Below are 18,566 nucleotides of genomic sequence, written 5' to 3' on the forward strand. Positions count from 1 at the left end.
TGTGTGGGTTGTCATATCAATGCACCAGTGTGGATCTTCACTGTATTTTGGAATTACAGATAGGCTATGTCTTGGAAGTATGTCCAAAATAAGAAGCTTCAGCAGAAAATGTCATCTGTATGGAGCCCCGCACATGACATGCAAGAAAAAAAAATTTAATTGTGCGCACGATTTACTAATTCATTCCCTCAATTTACTAAAACGTGCGCACGATTTACTATTTCGTTCCCTCGATTTATAGTCATGTGCATTTATAGTCCTCGATTTATAAGTCATGTGCATGTAATGTTTGCACTTTATATTATCGCCTAAATTTCCCATGATCCTTCCATGTTATTTATCTGTACAGCACTTAATGTTAGATCTGCATTATATAGTTAATTAAAATGTATTTCAGGGAACATGTACAGGCATGTTTATCAAGTTAGACGCATGCGCTGTTAGCATGTGCTGGGCATGCAGTGCAGTAGCATTCTAATTTGAATAGAGTTTGTGTGTGTGTGTGTGTGTGTGTATATATATATATATATATATATATATATATCTACATCATCAAACATGTCTATGTTTGATGATGTAGATGAAGTGACATCGGTGATGGAGGGAAACTCAGTTACTCTAAACTCTGGTCTTGCTGGAATGAAGAAACATGATGCGATTTATTGGTGGTTTTATAAGACTTTAATAGCTAAGATCAATAAAGAGGACGACAGCATCACTTTATATCGTGTTCTTGATGGGAGATTCAGAGACAGACTGAAACTGGACAAACAAACTGGATCTCTGACCATCACAAACACCACAATGAAACAGACTAGTGTTTATAAACTACAGACAATTGGAGCAAAACCCTCATTAAAGACATTCAGTGTTTCTGTCTATGGTGAGAAGAGATCATTTTTTCTGACCTTCAAACATTCTTACTTTATAAACCATTTCCAATTTGAAATGTTGAATCATTATATAGTTTGAGATATAAACATTCACTCGACACACTGGACCAAAAACAAGATTGTTAATTAAATTTATTCATATTTCTGTTTATTCTGTCATGTTTTCCAGCTCATCTGCCTGTTCCTGTCATCAGCAGAAACTCTTCACAATGTTCTTCATCATCATCATCATGTTCATTGGTGTGTTCAGCTGTGAATGTGGGTCATGTGACTCTCTCGTGGTACAAAGGAAACAGTTTATTGTCCAGCATCAGTGTGTCTGATCTCAGCATCAGTCTCTCTCTACCTCTGGAGGTGGAATATCAGGATAAAAACACCTACAGCTGTGTGCTGAACAATCCCATCAGAAACCAGACTCAACATCTGGACATCACTCACCTCTGTCACACATGTTCAGGTACGGCAGTGCTGATATTAGTTGATGTCAGCGCTGATATTAGTGATTATTGACTGATCTGATCTCAGTTTGATGTTTTTATTCCTCAGACTCTGTCCACTGTTGTGGTCCTACTGAAGCTGTGATCCGATTGGTCCTCTCTGCTCTGGTGGGCGTGGCTACTGTCATTATACTGGTTTATGACATCAGATCCAGAAGAGCTGAACGAGATCAAGCTCAGATTCACACATCAGGTAACTAATTGATGGTCATTTCTCACACACTAATTTTGCATATATATTTGTGAGATTTACTCATTAATGTCTTTATATGTTCATCTTTTTCAGGATGTATTGAAATCTAAAGCAGAACGCTGAACTTTAAAGATTCTTCAAGTGTGTTTTTTGTTCTTATAGTGTTTTTGTTTTTAATAATAAATACTGATGATTATTTGAGCTTCTCTCTGTCAGTGTCAGATTTTTAAGGCTTTGTTGTTTATACTTCTCTCAGATACAAAATTAATAAAGAGACACACAGATCTCACTTTACTAATACTGCTGTTCATCTGTCATATGTAATTGCTTGCTTTTATCAATAAAGTTTTCACACTGAGGTTCAAGAGTCTCTCTATGTTTTAATACATTGTTGAGCGCCCCCTGGAGGAATACAAACTTTGTATATGCAGTGTGCCACATTTAAAGCTTTACATTATTAAAGCATTACTTGGAAATGTTTAAATTAATATTAAGAACATTTTATTTTTCTATACATAATAATAAACAAACAACTTCCCCCACAGCTTTTCTTTTAACCTGAGCAAACACTGATTTGGGACACAATGTAATATACTTTGAGAACACAATGAACCACATAAACAACATATCAGTGCTCCATTTCCTCCATCAGGCAACAATAAAGTCTTTAAATGAGATTTGTCTCTGTGTCTCATCTGAGGATCAACACCTCCATCTAGTGTCTCACCCTGAATTTACACGTTATTTACTCGATAAAGCCTCTAGATGTCACTGTGTTCAGTATTATGTGACAAATACTATGTAAGGAGTAATGCTGGGTACACACAACAAGATAATCGGTCTGATTTTGGGCCGATTTCTCCCCTTTTGACAATCCTAGGTAATATCCCGAATATCTTGATGGTTGTGCAGAATGTCAGATTTTCCTGTGGTGTGAGGTGTGTTTAGAGTGACCGAATCTGCTCAGAAGAACATTGGAGGCGCCCCGATCGTGAATCGTAAATATTCAACATGTTCAGAAATAGATCAGAATATATCAGAAATCCTGATGTAGGGACAAATGTGTGCACGCTCTGGATATTATCATGTGAAACGAAACAATATCCAATCAGAAAGCGAGCTGACAGAAGACGGAAGCATAACAAACATGGCACAGCACAAAGTTAAATGGATTTGGACAGCAGAGATGGAGGATCAGCTTGTCGATTTGCGCAATAGAACGAATATTTATACAACATGTCCTGTGACTTACCAAAATCATTCCAAACACTATCATCGCAAGACAAGTATCCTGCCTATCGTCCGCAATGGGAAGTTCCCGGATCTAGTAAGAACTCTAGTTTCTGGAGTTTGTTTATTAGGTCTGCGGGACAACCGCCCAGTAAAGCATTACAATAATCTAGCCTTGAGGTCATGAACACATGAATGAACTTTTCTGCTTCTGACATTGGGAGCATTTGTTGTAATTTAGAAACATTTTTAAGATGGAAAAAAGTGGTTTTCAAAAGAAAGATTGCTATCAAAAATGACTTCTACACTTTGGTATCAAATCTACACTTCTCAGTTTCTTCAGATGAAATGACAAAGGTAAACTCAACTAGAGTTTTAAAAGAGTTATTTTTCTCAGATTCGGCAAAATACCAAAGTCTGCCATCAAAAGCATTTCACATCAAATTTTCCCAAGACCAAACTTTCTGGTAACCAAACGATATATCTCTAAATGAATGATTAAATGTTATATTGAATTTTGTTGTAACAGATGAAAACATTATAAATGTGATTTACTGGTTTTTGAGTCAAATGGGCCCTGCAATGTTTTTTTTTTTCTCTTTATTTTATCTGTATAAACATCTGTGTGTCTGGTTTGATCTGTTGGGTGGATAAACAGCTTCTGCTGGATGTTTGTGGTTGATGTGTGTGTCAGCAGTTTGTGGCTGAAGTGTTTCTTCATTTTCTCTCCTGCTAATAAGAAGCTCACAATCTTCCACTCTGCACAAAACATCTTTACACTGAAATAAAGTCCACAGAAATAAAACCCATCAACAGTCACAGGTCAGAGGTATATAATCATATATGATTGACAGCTCACAGCACTAAATAACACACCAATAGATACAGCACAGCAAAACTTCCAGTGTTAAATTAGCTCTCCTGTGAGTATATGTGAGAACAGACTCAAGAGTGTTAAAGTGTTACACTAAGAGTGTTAAATGAACACTGAAAATTGAAGCAGTGTAAAGTTAATGAGATAATTAAGTGATTAATTGAGTGATGATCGACCGTTATTGAAGACATCTGATGATAACAAGCAGAATCATCAAAAGTTTTGAGTCACCATCATGGAGATCAGGGTTGGCTTTAGTTGAGCTCTTGTCCCTTGACATTTTGATATTAGATTTTCTTTTTTCTGCTGTAGCTGACTTGTATTAGTATTGGTTATGTTTTCACATAATCATTATTTGACTTGAATCACCAAACTCATTTAGGCCCCATTTACACTGCATGGTTCAAGTGAGCCAAATCTGATTTTTTCCTCTTATGTGGCACAGATCAGATATGAGCCACGGCTGTGTAAGCAGGAAAAAAGTGCACTGATTCCGATATTCACAGATCGGTTTCAGGCCTCATTCATATGTGGAAATAGATCAGATATGAATTGGAAACGTGCGTTTTCGCCTGCTGTGTAAGCTGACAGATCAGATATTTCCCTGTAAATGCGACTTCTGCGTCATTGAAAAGTAAGTTTTTTTTCACAGTACAGACACACCTATAACAAACAGAACTTCATTAGGCGACTGGCAGTGTATTAATTTAATTTGTTTGTGGTAAATAAAAGGCGATCTGATGTTGAAATGTGTTACTCTTGAAATCACACTGTGATGACGGCTTGTGCACAGATGCGCGCATCACTCGTTCACAGACGCTCGCTTTACTCGTTCACCCATAGTGGAGACTCTACCCATTTGTTCCACTGAAACCACAAATATAAAAAGCACATGTGATTACAGCAGCACTGTGATTCTACAGCACAAGATCAGCTTTATCAATATAAACCAAAGTTGTTCTGATTCAATCAATCTTTCTTTTAGGCACACACAGACATCAAGAATCAGCATATGAATAAAGAACAACTTTTACGAAATAAATATTGATTATATTGGATTATTTTGATAAAGCTGATCTTGTGCTGCAGAATCACAGTGCTGCTGTAATCAATAATGTAAATCTAATCTATCAAAGATTGGGCTCTAAATGAGTTAATTGATTCAGATCAAATAATGATTATGAGAAAACATAACCAACACCACCTGATCATCTTTTAACTTTGCTTGCATGACTGTTACAACAGCCCAAACAAAATATGATATTAAAAATTCAAGGGTCAAGAGCTCAACTAAAGCAAACACTCATATCCATGATGGTGACTTAAATTGTGATTTTCACCTTGGTGATTCTGCTTGTTATCATCAGGTGTCTTCAATAATGCTCAATCATCACTCAATTTATCACTTGATTATCTCATCTTTAACACTGCTTCAGTGTTCACACTCTTATTTTAACACTTTAACACTCTTGAGTGTGGTCTCACATATACTCCCAGGAGAGTTAAGTTAACGCTCAAGTTTCTGCTGTGAGATATCTAATCCAATATTTCACTCTTCTGCTATTAGTTTTCATTCAGGGCCAGAATTCATTAGAAAATGTAAGATCAGCAAAAGCGTGTTGATTATCATGATGTTAACGTAGACGGATATGTGAGCGGAAACTAACTGAGGGTGGGGGAGGATTCACACCCAACCAGATAAACATCACAGTTCAGTCATTTTTAAGGCTTTTAATCTAAAAGTTTTCAGACATTTTGAGAGTTACTATCGTGGGCTTTTCAGTGAACAGATGAAGAAAATGTTTCTCAAATTACTTTTGCTCAGTTTGTGGAATCTGGTTGGTGAGTTTTAAATGTATTTTTATATATGTTTATACCATGTAATAATTGCTGGTTAATTTACTTAGAGAAGATTAACTTTAACGGTTAGTGTCAGTGATGGTGGCTGTAGTGAAGCACACAACTCAGGAAATAACTCAAAGGACAGTCTTTAATCTAATGATCCACACGATACACAGGAGAATCATGAGGAGAAGCACCACCACATAACATAGACGATAATGGACGATGAACTGAACAGAATTCAGGGTTTAAATTATGGGATCAAATTCCCGCCAATAGTATTGCAGTCACGGATCAAAAAATAATAAGCATGAATCGAAAAATCAAAAGCGTATTTAAAAAATAAGCATTAAAAAAATCTTTAGACACATTAAAAATGATATTGCACAAATCTTAAACTTTTGTTTGTGTTCTTAAAAGTTGTTTTCTTGCTTTTATTACTATGTACTTTGCGCTCTCTTACATTTTCTGCTCATATTTTACTCTTTTTTACGCTTGTGCTGTTTTTCTCTTTTCTCTTCTTTCCATGTTCCGCTATTGCGTTTCCAAACGTTGCAGTTCGAGTTTAATGTAAATTAGGGAGGGGTTAAGCATCACCATTGGTCCACTAGTTCTAGATTGACAGCTCCTCCTGTAGCCAATCAATCAAAGAGAGGGAGATGACATCACTTCAATGCGAATCATGGCTACTGATGCTCACACTCATACAGGGGAAGGTAACTATTTAATTTGAAACTTTACAAGGACTTTCAGGCTGTAAAGTTATCTGAACTATGGACAAATAACTACTCTCTTTGAGATACTCTTTTAATTGTGCAGTCTGCTTAATTGTTAATCTTTATGTTCATAATGGTATACAATAAACCAGATGGATTTGATATGCAGTGATTTTTTCACATACTTATTGTGTTTATTTACATAAATACATAATTGCATAATACTATACGATTAATGTTTTAAATATAGCTTTAAAAACAAAATTATAGATCAGGGTTTAACATCAGCTCTGGAGTGCTGCTGTCCTGCAGACTTTTGCTCCAATAAAAAAAAAAAAAAACATTCACCTGTCTATAGTATTAATAATCCTGAAGACACTGATTAGCTGATTAAGGTGCGTTTGATTAGGGCTGAAGCTAAACTCTGCACTCCAGAATTGACATTGCCCATCCATGTTATAGAAATATGAAGTTAAATGGCCAGTTGGTGGCAGAAAGTTACTGTCTTGTACATATTAATGATCCCAACTGTTACGTAACAGTCGGTGTTATGTTGAGATTCGCCTGTTCTTCGGAGGTCTTTTAAACAAATTAGATTTACATAAAAAAGAGGAAACAATGGAGTTTGAGAATCACTGTATTTCATTTGCATGTACTGAACTCTTGTTATTCAACTATGCCTAGATAAATTAAATTTTCAATTCTTTGGCACCCTTAACCCTCTACCGCACACATTATGATAAATTTATAAATAAAAAAATATATATATATTTGACTCTTTTTCTTTCCTTAGAATGGCTTAACTTGAAGTGCTGTAAAAAAAAAAAAAAAAAAAAAAATTGGAAAAAAATATTATTTTAAGGTACTTTATGATATGTTGCAATATGGCAACAACGTACAATAGTGGAAATAACTTAGAATAAGTGTATAAAGTTAATATTTTTCCTCAGAAATGTTGTTTGTATTGAATCAATTGGTGCTATTATAAGCTTTAGCAGTAAATATAAACAACACCTTATACTTATTTTCCAACATCTTGTGCTTTTATTTATGGAATTATATTCTTTGCTTTATATTCTTTGAATTTCATTACATTTCGTGAATATTATTTAAATTGCAAATGTAGACGGTTAAAAACAAATCTAATACTGTTCATCATGTATCATAAAACATTGACATAAAACCAAAAATATTGTAGTTCATGAAAATTCAACATTACGCAATCTTATGAGAGGAAGGTTATGAACATGAACCCCCATAATCCTTGAAACTTCACCTTTTTTCTGTATGAAACTTCAAAAAGCATTTTTTTTTTTTTTTTCAGAGGTGAGACACATGTACACATCACATTTGGTGCTCTTCACACTTACATCCACTTTCACCTGCCTTTTTGAGACACCATGTTAGGCCAGTGGTTGGTCTGGGCCAGTATACATGGCTGTGATGGCAGATCTCTGATGTTGATTTAATCCATAATACAAATGCCACGGCAGTCCTTAACATACGACTAATCAACATTATATCACTAGCATTAATGTTTTTATTGTTACAGCTTAACCAGACTGCAGCTGGCCTTTGCTAGCTATCTAACCTATTATAATAATGTCATGCCATTATTGCGCAGTGTTGCCATATGGACAACACAGACATTTTCTTGATTTACCAAAAACTAATTTCATAATTTTTTTTTTTTTGAGTGGTGAATATGTTATCATAACGTACCTGAGATGATGTTAACAATTTTGACATGGGCAGGTCCTTGTTTGTTACTGACGTTTTAGTTTGCTTTCAGCAACTACATACAAGAGACGGCAGTCTGTCAGAAAATCGTGCCACAGAAAAAAATTGCATGTCATGTGACTTAACCAAAGCACATCATTGGCTAAACTAAGGTCTTCTCTTACCAACAAAAAAACGAGAATGTTCTGTTAAAGACACGGTGGCAAGGAAATGAACACAAAGTGTATTGGAGCAACACTATGCGGTAGAGGGTTACAGGACAATATTTGCCCCCTAAATTGACTTTCCAGTGCATTTTTAGTCATTAGTAATACCTATTATAAGAACTGAATGAATGGCAAAACTCAGCATTTTGTTTGTGTACCCCCGCCGTCACCTCATGTACCCCAGTTTGGGAACCCCTGATCTAAACAATTGCGATAGCATATCTTACTCTAACTGTAATTCACGAGCATGTAGCGATGTTACCTTAAAGGGGAAATATTAATAATTATTCATAACTCACTATGATTATTAATTATGAATATTTGAATCAGTTGATCAGATTAACTTGAAGTAGCTACATTAAAATTACAATCAATAACTCAGTTCATCCTGTGAACCCTCTGTATTGATTATTAATTCATTCTAAGAGAATGGTATTTTTTATGGCCACAGGAAAATAATTCTTTCTTAGGGTTTACAGTGCTTTGTAATAAGCATTTACAGAGCTGGTGATCAGATCTGATCATTTCAGAGGCAATCCATAGCAGACAGAGCATCAGAACCAAATATGTATTGTGCACAAGTTTTATAAACTAAATCACGAACACATAGCTAACTAACAAACACAAACATACATACACACAAGTCACATATAAATGGGTAAAATAATAAATGATGGGAAATAGTAGGAGCTATGAAGAAACCAAAATCCAGGGAAAGAATCATCAGTTTTCATCATAAAATCTCCCTTGTAACAAAGGAGGTTCACAATTTTAACTAACTAGCAGCACTTTAACATATCGTGCGATACTTGCATTAGGCCTCTGCCTTTTTGAAGACCATCTCTATACAGTGCTGCCGTAGGAAGTCCTGAGAATTCAGTCTGATGGTACTAAGGTTGCAATCGATGTTTTCTGCATTGAATGAAGAAGCGATAACAAACGTGCATGGTTTGAATCTTGTGGTAGGTAAGAGTTCTTTCACCCTCTCATAGATGAGCACATGGCTGGGGTTGCAGGCCCACAGGCCTTGGCCTGGGAAGAGCCACACCTCTTCGGGTGGACCTGACCAATGAGCAAAGTGGAATGTATGTAGCAGGAACTTCCTTTTTAGGGGAGTTTATAGCTCTTGACTGTGAGCGTGATTAAACTGGCTGAGCTGTTTTGAAGAAACCATTAAAGATTCTTGTAATACTGATATGTGGCACAGGAATCGATATATCATATACACAATCATTTAAATCTTCAAACTACAACCTCGTATATGTAAACCAACCTATACCAAGTTTGGTTTCTATAGACACCAAACTTGGTATAGGTTGGTTTACGTTAACCATTGGCTCTTATCATTAAATATGCATAAAACAGATATCATGCACACAACAGTTTATATAATAATGTCATGGGATTCATAGATCAGTTAATCTATAAATTAATGCAGGAAAGTCTGTTTTGAGGACTATGTGTCTCTTTGTCTCTGCTCTTCCATGTGGCAACCCACATACTCCAAAGTGAGTTTTAAACAATTATTTGTTAAAGATAAGATTTAAGATAAGATAAGAAAGATTTTACCCCAGCTCAGAAATTGGCAGCTCTAACAATTATCTTCTCCTGTATGAGTGTGAGCATCAGTAGCCACCAGTTGCAATGAAGTGATGTCATCTCCCTCTCTTCATTGATTGGCTAGAGGAGGAGCTGTCAATCTAGAACAAGTGGACCAATGGTGATGCTTAACCCCTCCCTAATTTACATTAAACTCAGACTGCAACATTTGGAAACACAAGAGCAGAACATGGAAACAAGAGAAAAGAGAAAAAACAGCACAAGTGTACAAAAGAGTAAAATATGAGCAAAAATGTAAGAGAGCACAAAGTACAGAGTGATAAAAGCAAGGAAACAACTTTTAAGAACACAAACACAAGTTTAAGATTTGTGCAATATCATTTTTAATGTGTTTAAAGTTTATGCTTGTTATTTTTTTAAATGCACTTTTAATTTTTAGATTCACGCTTATTATATTTTGGTCTGTGACCACGTTCTTTGATATTCTGATCATTTTACATTATTTGTTTTAGTTTGTGCTATATATTTTTATATGTGTTTTTACATTTTTGATTCATGCTTATTATTTTTTGATCCGGGACCGCAATACTATTGAATTTAATCCCATATTAAATAACAGGGAGATAACTGGAAGGACAGAAACAGCTCTGGGATTAATTAACACTCCAGCAAACATTGGTCCAACAGCAACATTGTGTACCTGGCCGAAAATAGTCACAGTAGGACGGCATTAATCGGTAAAATTATGTAACACAGAACATTTCCTAAAAATGCATTCAGATACGTTTACATGTCTTTAATTCTGGGGTTGCATGTATAATTTGTATAATAACTTCGACTTTTAGCGATGTGTAGTTCAATAATTAATTAGATAACGTCAAAGACGTCCATTCAAATTTCATTTTGAAACTATTTTTCAACCATGTCGGGACATGAGGGACGTCTTTTCAACGGTCATGAAACGTCCAGATGTTTGCAGGGAACACAGGCAAATGGAAACAGAGCAAACAGAGAGAAAACTAAACCTAAACAGAACAAATATGTTACAGATAAAAGTGTCTTTGTTAGTTAATGTTCAATATATAAATCTATTTCTCTTTTCATTCAACATCTTTTGTCTTTGTACTGCTGCAGAATATTATTCACTGTACATTTTAATGACTAAAAGTGTTTTATTGAAGCTTCATCAAACCAACATCAAGTGATTTTAAAGCTTTAATCTATGAAATCTATGTTCTTCAGGTGTGTTTGGTGGTTATGATGAAATGAAGAGAGTGTCAGTAAAGGAGGGAGATTCAGTCACTCTAAACTCTCGTCTTACTGAAATGAAGGATAATGATGTGATTCACTGGAGGTTTGAATACACTTTAATAGCTGAAATCAATGTAACGGCCGACAGATTCACTGTATATGATGATGTTCTTGATGGGAGATTCAGAAACAGACTGAAACTGAACAATCAAACTGGATCTCTGACCATCACTAACTTCACAACTGAACATGAAGGAGATTATGAACTAGAGACCAACAGTATGAGAAAGAGATTCAGTCTCACTGTCATTGGTGAGTTAAATATCAGTTTCACCTGTTTTATATTTTAATCAGCACAAAGATTCAATTATTAATCCAAACTCCATTTTGCTTCAGTTGTTTAATGATGATATTCATTTCAAAATTAAATTTCAAACAATTTACTTTTGTAAATTACTATTTTAATCTGTGTTGAACCTGTTTCTGTTTGTTCTGTCTGTGATTCAGTGTCAGTGACGGAGGGAGATTCAGTCACTCTAAACTCTCGACTTACTGAAATGAAGGATGATGATCAGATTCAGTGGAGGTTTATGAATGAAAACATTTCAATAGCTAAAATCAATAAACGAAACAACAGATTCACTGTAAATGATGATGTTCTTAATGGGAGATTCAGAGACAGACTGAAGCTGGACAATCAAACTGGATCTCTGACCATCACAAACACCACAATGAAACATGCTGGATATTATAAATTACAGATCAACAATGTAAGGAAGAGATTCAATCTCACTGTCTATGGTGAGTTAAATACTTTTGGTCATCTTGGTTCCTCTCTGTGTTTCTTGAATATCTTCATTCATCCTCATTTCTCTTTATTCTCTCATGTTTTTCAGCTCGTCTGCCTGTTCCTGTCATCAGCAGTAACTCTTCACAATGTTCTTCATCATCATCATCATCATCATCATCATGTTTATTGGTGTGTTCAGCTGTGAATGTGAGTCATGTGACTCTCTCCTGGTACAAAGGAAACAGTTTATTGTCCAGCATCAGTGTGTCTGATCTCAGCATCAGTCTCTCTCTACCTCTGGAGGTGGAATATCAGGATAAAAACACCTACAGCTGTGTGCTGAACAATCCCATCAGCAACCAGACTCAACATCTGGACATCACTCACCTCTGTCACACATGTGCAGGTACGGCAGTGCTGATATTAGTTGATGTCAGCGCTGATATTAGTGTTTATTGACTGAATTAATTATAAAGACTAAAGCTGGTTTCAATGATGTCGTTGTTGTTCAGTATCTTCCTTTGTTTTCAGAGTTGTGTCGTCAGCATACCTCAGATTGTTTATCATATTAATATACATACAACATCACCTCCTCTGCTGCCTTTCTGCCTGAGAAAAAAACAAAAAAAAAAAACAAAAACATACAATTTGAATTTTACTGAAAAACAATGAAATAAATTAGGTTCTCTGAAATTAATTTAACTGTAAAGCAGCAAAATGATGTTCACTATCACACTAATGACCGTCTCTCTCTACAGTGTCTATGACAGGCCTGATCTCTGCTGCTGCCGCTGGATCTCTGTTGATTGTTGCTGCAGTCGGGATCTTCTGCATCTGCAAGAAATGTAGAAAAACTGATCAAGAAGGCAAGTGCCAAATTATAAATGGCTATTGAATTAGCAAAAGTAATAAGTGTTATAACAAAAAATAATATGCTTTAATAGTGTAGTTCCTTTTAACCCTCATGTTGTGTTGGAATTTCTTTTTCCTGAAAATGCTATTTAATGTTATCATATTGTACTTAAAGGATTAGTTCACTTTTAAATAAACTTTTCCTGATAATTTACTCACCCCCATGTCATCCAAGATGTTCATGTCTTTCTTTCTTCAGTCGGAAAGAAATGAAGGTTTTTGATGAAAACATTCCAGGATTTTTCTCCTTATAGTGGACTTCAATGGATTCCAAACGGTTGAAGGTCAAAATCACAGTTTCAGTGCAGCTTCAAAGAGCTTTATACGATACCAGACGAGGAATAACAGTCTTATCTAGCGAAACGATCGGTCATTTTAGAAAAAAATACAACTGTATATGCTTTATAAACAAACGTTCGCCTTCTAAGTGGTTCCGCCAAAACTGCATTTCCGTACACCTTCCCTCTTCTACTTATGGAAAAAATTTAATTTGCGCTGCATTCGTTCCATAAGTAGAATAGGGAAGGTGTAAGACATACAGCTTTTTGAAGAATACGGAAAGCAGAACCACGTACAAGGCGATCATTTGTGTTTATAAAGCATATACAGTTGTATTTTTTTCAAAAATGACCGATGGTTTCTCTAGATAAGACTCTTATTCCTCGTCTGGTATCGTTTAAAGCTCTTTGAAGCTGCACTGAAACTGTAATTTTGACATTCAACCATTTGGAGGCCATTGAAGTCCACTATAAGGAGAAAAATCCTGGAATGTATAAATCAAAAACCTTCATTTCTTTTCGACTGAAGAAAGAAAGACATGAACATCTTGGATGCCATAGGGGTGAGTAAATTATCAGGAAAAGTTTATTTAAAAGTGAACTAATCCTTTTAACTCACTGACTTTGCTCTAACAGGGTATAACAACTTCACCCCAAAATAAAAAAAAAGAAGAATCTCTTGTAAAAGAGATTCTTAATCTCAATGTGCTTCTTTTCCTGGTAAAATAAAGGTTATAATAATATAGTTTTTGTACTTGTTACACTTACGGTGTTCCTGCTCAAAAATTATGGCCTCCAAAAAATGTGCTTCTAGTTTTCTCTTTATGCTATATTATTATCAAATATGGGATTCAAACTTTTTTTCTTTCAGCACAGGTTGTTTGTAGGCCTCATTGATCTGTTGATCTTTGAGTGAAGGTCAAAGCGAATTTATCTCTTAATGTAATGTAGCAATGAATGCATTAACACGTAAACTTTGACAGCCTTAACATATATGTTGTAAAGAATCAGATCTAGTTATCAACAATGAGTTTTGCTGTTTTAATTCATCTATTTATTATATCTTCACAGTTGAGACTCGTGAAGAAGAAATCACTTACGCCGAGGCGATTTTCCACAAAAGAAAAGCACAGAAATTGGTAAGATTCATGTTGTGTGTCTGTGTGTCATTTCAGCAGTGAGTGCACTTGTGCGAATGATCATTATACAGACAAAAACACAAAACAGAAGCATATTAGTTATGTATAAAAGCCATAAGATTAGAAACATATGCCATAATAATCACAAGACTCATTGTACCGTAACTAAAGAGTAACAGATCAACATTAGTTAGTATTTTCATTTGATGACATTACCAGAAATTGCAAGCATTAAAAAAACATCAGGAAACAAACATCAAGGACATGCATTTATTATTATATATTGTGTTTTTGACAGGATCATAAAGAGGAGGATCGTGTGGTGTATGCGCCTATCGCCAACAGAAGATGATCGCACTTCAAGTACAACACCAGCGGTGCGATCGCTTTCACAGTGTAGTTTCCTCTGAGCTCTTTAGTTTTGAGTTTTGGGATTGTTGAAGCATGATAGTCAGTGATGGACTCACGAATCTCTCTCTCTTAAAGAATGTGCTCGTAATACAAGGACTTTTAACAAATGATCAAAATTTTGTGGCCTACTGGATTTTTTTTATGTTTGATTTTAAAAGCCTGTTTCTATCTTTCTTCTTTCTTTTTTAACAAATCCGCAAAACAACAACAAATAACAAACCTTTTGCCTCCTCATTTTAACAAATATATAAATATATTTGCCTGCTAAATAAATATTTGCCATGGTCTGCTTCCTTTGGAGACAGTTTGAACTAGCTTGATTTACATCTGCATGGAAAAAGTGTTTGATTTGTTGGTGGACAAAAAGGTTCAGCATGATCATCTACTGCTGGATGTTTGTGGTTGATGTTCGACAGACACACTGCTGATGAGTCTTTAATGTGTTTTTAAAGGGCTTTTTTTCTATTTCTGCTCAAATAGTCTGACTTTAGCTTTAACAACAGACTTTACTGTGAGATAAAATACAATATCATATAATCAGTTCAAGTCAAATTTATTGTTTATCGCTTTTTACAGTACACATTGTTTCAATGCAGCTTTACAGAAAATAATGAAGTTAATGTTTCTAATATCTTTACGCCTTATAGTCACATTTATCAGATTAGATCTGGGCGATAATATAGTTTAATTTTTGTGACCATACAAGCAATCTAGCATTTAAGAATGCATATGTATGATTTACTGTTGTAATATTAGTGGCATTTATGTTTTTAAATTGATGATGGTTGTCAATAATTTCTTTTATTTCAGTTTCTGGGAAAACCAACTAGCAACACTGCTAACAAATGAATGGTTCTATGTTATACTTAAGTGTAAGAAATATGCTCATATTCAGAACAAAAAAAAATTGTGAAAATTTAATTACAAAATTCAATAAAAAAATCGTTTTGCCTTCAGAACTGCCTTAATTCTTGATGGCAGAGATTCAACAAGCTGCTGGAAACATTCCTCAGAGATTTTGCTCCATATTGACATGAGAGCATCAAGCAGTTGCCAAAGTCACGCCCCCCCAGTGGTGAACCATTGAAATTTCAAAACACTTATGACTTAACAAAACCACATTTACATGATTTTGGCAGTTTGATACACACTCTGAACCACTGATTCAAAACAAAAAGATCCGTAAAATCGCCCATCACTAGATATTGTTGAATAAAGTCGTTATTTAGTTTTTTGGTGCACAAAAAGCATTCTCGTCGCTTCATAACATTAAAGGTGCCAAAGAATGCTATTTCACAAGATGTAATATAATATATAATATAAGTCTAAGGTGTCTCCTGAATGTGTCTGTGAAGTTTCAGCTCAAAATACCCCATAGATTTTTTTTTTATTAATTTTTTTAACTGCCTATTTTAGGGCATCATTAACTATGCACTTATTTTCTTCAGCACGCCGCCCCTTTAATTTGCGTGCTCCCTGCCACACGAGCTCTCGATTATATTACAGCACATTTACAAAGTTCACACAGCTAACATAACCCTCAAATGGATCTTTACAAGATGTTCGTCATGCATGCTGTATGCATGCTTCGAATTATGTGAGTAAAGTATTTATTTGGATGTTTATATTTGATTCTCTATGAGTTTGAGGCTGTGATCCGTGGCTAACGGCTAATGCTACACTGTTGGATAGATTTATAAAGAATGAAGTTGTGTTTATGAATTATACAGACTGCAAGTGTTTAAAAATGAAAATAGCGACGGCTCTCGTCTCCGTGAATACAGTAAGAAACGATGGTAACTTTAACCACATTTAGCAGTACATTAGCAACATGCTAACGAAACATTTTGAAAGACAATTTACAAATATCACTAAAAATATCATGATATCATGGATTATGTCAGTTATTATTGCTCCATCTGCCATTTTTCACTATTGCCTTGCTTACTTACCTAGTCTGATGATTCACCTGTGCAGATCCAGACGTTACTGGCTGCCCTTGTGTAATGCCTTTCATAATGTTGGGAACATGGGCTGGCATATGCAAATATTGGGTCGTACACCCCGACTGTTATGTAACAGTCGGTGTTATGTAGAGATCCGCATGTTTTCTGGAAGTCTTTTAAACAAATGAGATTTACGTAAGAAAGAGAAAGCAATGGAATTTGAAACTCAATGTATGTCTTTTCCATATACTGAACTCTTGTTATTTAACTATGCTGAGGTAAATTCAAATTTTGAATCTAGGGCACCTTTAAGTTGACCCATTGTACGCACATGAACTGTTTTAAATATGTCTTTAGTAGCTTTCTGGGACTTGAAAGTGTTAATTATCTTGCTGTCAATGCAGGCCTCACTGAGCCATCGGATTTCATCAAAAATGTCATAATTTGTGTTCTGAAGATGAATGAAGGTCTTACAGGTGTGGAACGACATGAGGGTGAGTAATCAATATCTAATGACTGATTAGAAGTCTGTTTTGTTTTTTATTCATTGGAATATTGTGCTACTGTTCATGTGATTCTCCTGACAATCAGATATACTGAAAAATATGAAACCATATAGTGAGCATTAAGTTATTAACTGCAGTGTCATCTAAACTCACAGACATTTTTCTGGAAGAGAAATAAATTAATAAAAGTCATGAGCTCAATAAAGGCAAACACTGATCTCTAATAGTAACTTAACTTAAAACATCAACATCTGTTAATTCACAAGAACTTCTATAGACATGTGACAGAAATAAAGTCAGTCTGGTTGAGTGTTTCAGGAACATCATACTAATCTTTAAATGATGTTTTATTAATGTGGCCGGGGATTTAAATTCACCACCAGGAACACATTGAGGGGTTCTACTTATTTTGTTGTTTATTCATTTAGTGTTTTCGAGACAATTATTAACTATCAAAAGCAGCTTCTCAATTTAATGGAAAAGAAAATTCACAAAAAGATCTCGAAAAGTGAAACAAAATTTAGAAACAGAATTAGCGCTTTCACAGAGCTGATGACACAAATTAAACCTTCACAGCTCTACAGTGTCATTTTCAAAATGCAAGAGAATAGAAAAATTACAAAAATCTCTGTGCAAAATAATTGACAATATAACCCTTTTGAGTAATGCAACACAAATCAAAATGTTACAATACAATACGGCAGTGGGAATACTGTACAAAAAGAACAAAATGACATTAGTACATTTTTATATTACCCACTTACACCATTTGAGTGAAATGAGAAAATAACACTCACATAACGATGAGCTCCTACATAACATCACATTCACCTTTTACAAAGGCTGAAATCCCCAACATATGTTGTTCACTGTGTAAGGAATCACATTAAATACACATCACATGAAAAACACAACAACATATAAAAATTAAAGTGCATAACATTTTATTAAAGTTAAATGAAACGGGCTAAACCACATGGTATGACGTCATATCATTACGGACATTATACACGACATATCGTTTCAAATACGACAGTTCTCCAAATCAACATAAAATACACACCTAAAATGGGTATTTAACTAAAATATAAATCACAAATCAGTGTATTTACCCGTGGATGATTACAATTTCCAGAGAACACGCGTTGCTTGCACTGCTCGCAATCTCAAAGGGGTATTTCAGACTGAGAGCACATGCGCACTCTCATAAGCAACACACACACAGTGCCACCTGCTGACCGCGCCAGGAACATACATGTAACTACTGTTTATCTTAACTTAATACACTGAAAATAATGAGAATCAGAAAATAACAGATTTTTAACATGCAAGGAGAGAAAGAACTTTAAGGTTATTTACCACCCGGTTACATTTGGTATACATTTTTATCTTTGGTGAAATGTGCAAAAATGAGTCACAATGAACATGAGAGTATTACATCAGATCTGATTCTCATAATGGCTTGTGTCAGGATTTAATTGATCATTGAGTATCTATGTACATTATGAATTTGATTTTGACACTGATGCACCAAAGTTTCACCTTCTTGCAGAAGCTCAAACGTGATGTGTAACACGAGAAT

At 35.0% G+C, this 18,566-nt stretch overlaps 2 protein-coding genes and 1 long non-coding RNA gene across 4 annotated transcripts in view; 2 read left to right on the forward strand and 1 right to left on the reverse strand.

The window, feature by feature from the left end:
- The window catches only part of LOC137028216 (uncharacterized), a 41,260-nt gene extending 39,401 nt beyond the window's left edge, over positions 1–1,859 (forward strand). The window contains exons 10-13 of the mRNA XM_067396987.1: positions 581–883; positions 1,063–1,350; positions 1,440–1,583; positions 1,677–1,859. Coding sequence (XP_067253088.1) covers positions 581–883; positions 1,063–1,350; positions 1,440–1,583; positions 1,677–1,693 — 752 coding nt within the window. The 3' untranslated portion in view covers positions 1,694–1,859. The remainder of the gene's footprint in view (positions 1–580; positions 884–1,062; positions 1,351–1,439; positions 1,584–1,676) is intronic.
- A 3,576-nt stretch (positions 1,860–5,435) lies between these two features.
- Positions 5,436–15,739, forward strand: LOC137028047 (carcinoembryonic antigen-related cell adhesion molecule 1-like). The gene is made up of 7 exons (XM_067396757.1): positions 5,436–5,529; positions 10,994–11,314; positions 11,510–11,803; positions 11,899–12,198; positions 12,551–12,658; positions 14,054–14,121; positions 14,420–15,739. Exons 1-7 carry the CDS (start codon positions 5,478–5,480, stop codon positions 14,471–14,473), a joined length of 1,197 nt encoding a protein of 398 aa, XP_067252858.1. The 5' UTR covers positions 5,436–5,477; the 3' UTR covers positions 14,474–15,739.
- On the reverse strand, positions 12,253–18,155 carry LOC137028061 (uncharacterized). 2 transcript variants are annotated; one of them, XR_010896149.1, is made up of 5 exons: positions 18,097–18,155; positions 17,782–17,853; positions 16,485–16,651; positions 12,536–12,626; positions 12,253–12,401 (listed from the first exon to the last, which is right to left on the reverse strand). It is a non-coding gene; the product is annotated as an uncharacterized lncRNA (long non-coding RNA). The 2 variants fall into 2 exon arrangements; XR_010896148.1 differs by having other exon boundaries at positions 12,253–12,626.
- Positions 18,156–18,566: the final 411 nt, after the last annotated feature.

The sequence above is a fragment of the Chanodichthys erythropterus genome, chromosome 10 (genome assembly GCF_024489055.1).
Source record: "Chanodichthys erythropterus isolate Z2021 chromosome 10, ASM2448905v1, whole genome shotgun sequence".
NCBI lineage: Eukaryota > Metazoa > Chordata > Actinopteri > Cypriniformes > Xenocyprididae > Chanodichthys > Chanodichthys erythropterus.

Bases quoted from the DNA above. Each gene is read 5' to 3' on its own strand.
- LOC137028047 (XM_067396757.1), top strand. From the start codon at position 5,478: ATGAAGAAAATGTTTCTCAAATTACTTTTGCTCAGTTTGTGGAATCTG. The intron at 11,315-11,509 runs GTGAGTTAAATA...TCTGTGATTCAG, and splicing joins ATTCAGTCTCACTGTCATTG to TGTCAGTGACGGAGGGAGAT. The intron at 11,804-11,898 runs GTGAGTTAAATA...CATGTTTTTCAG, and splicing joins ATTCAATCTCACTGTCTATG to CTCGTCTGCCTGTTCCTGTC.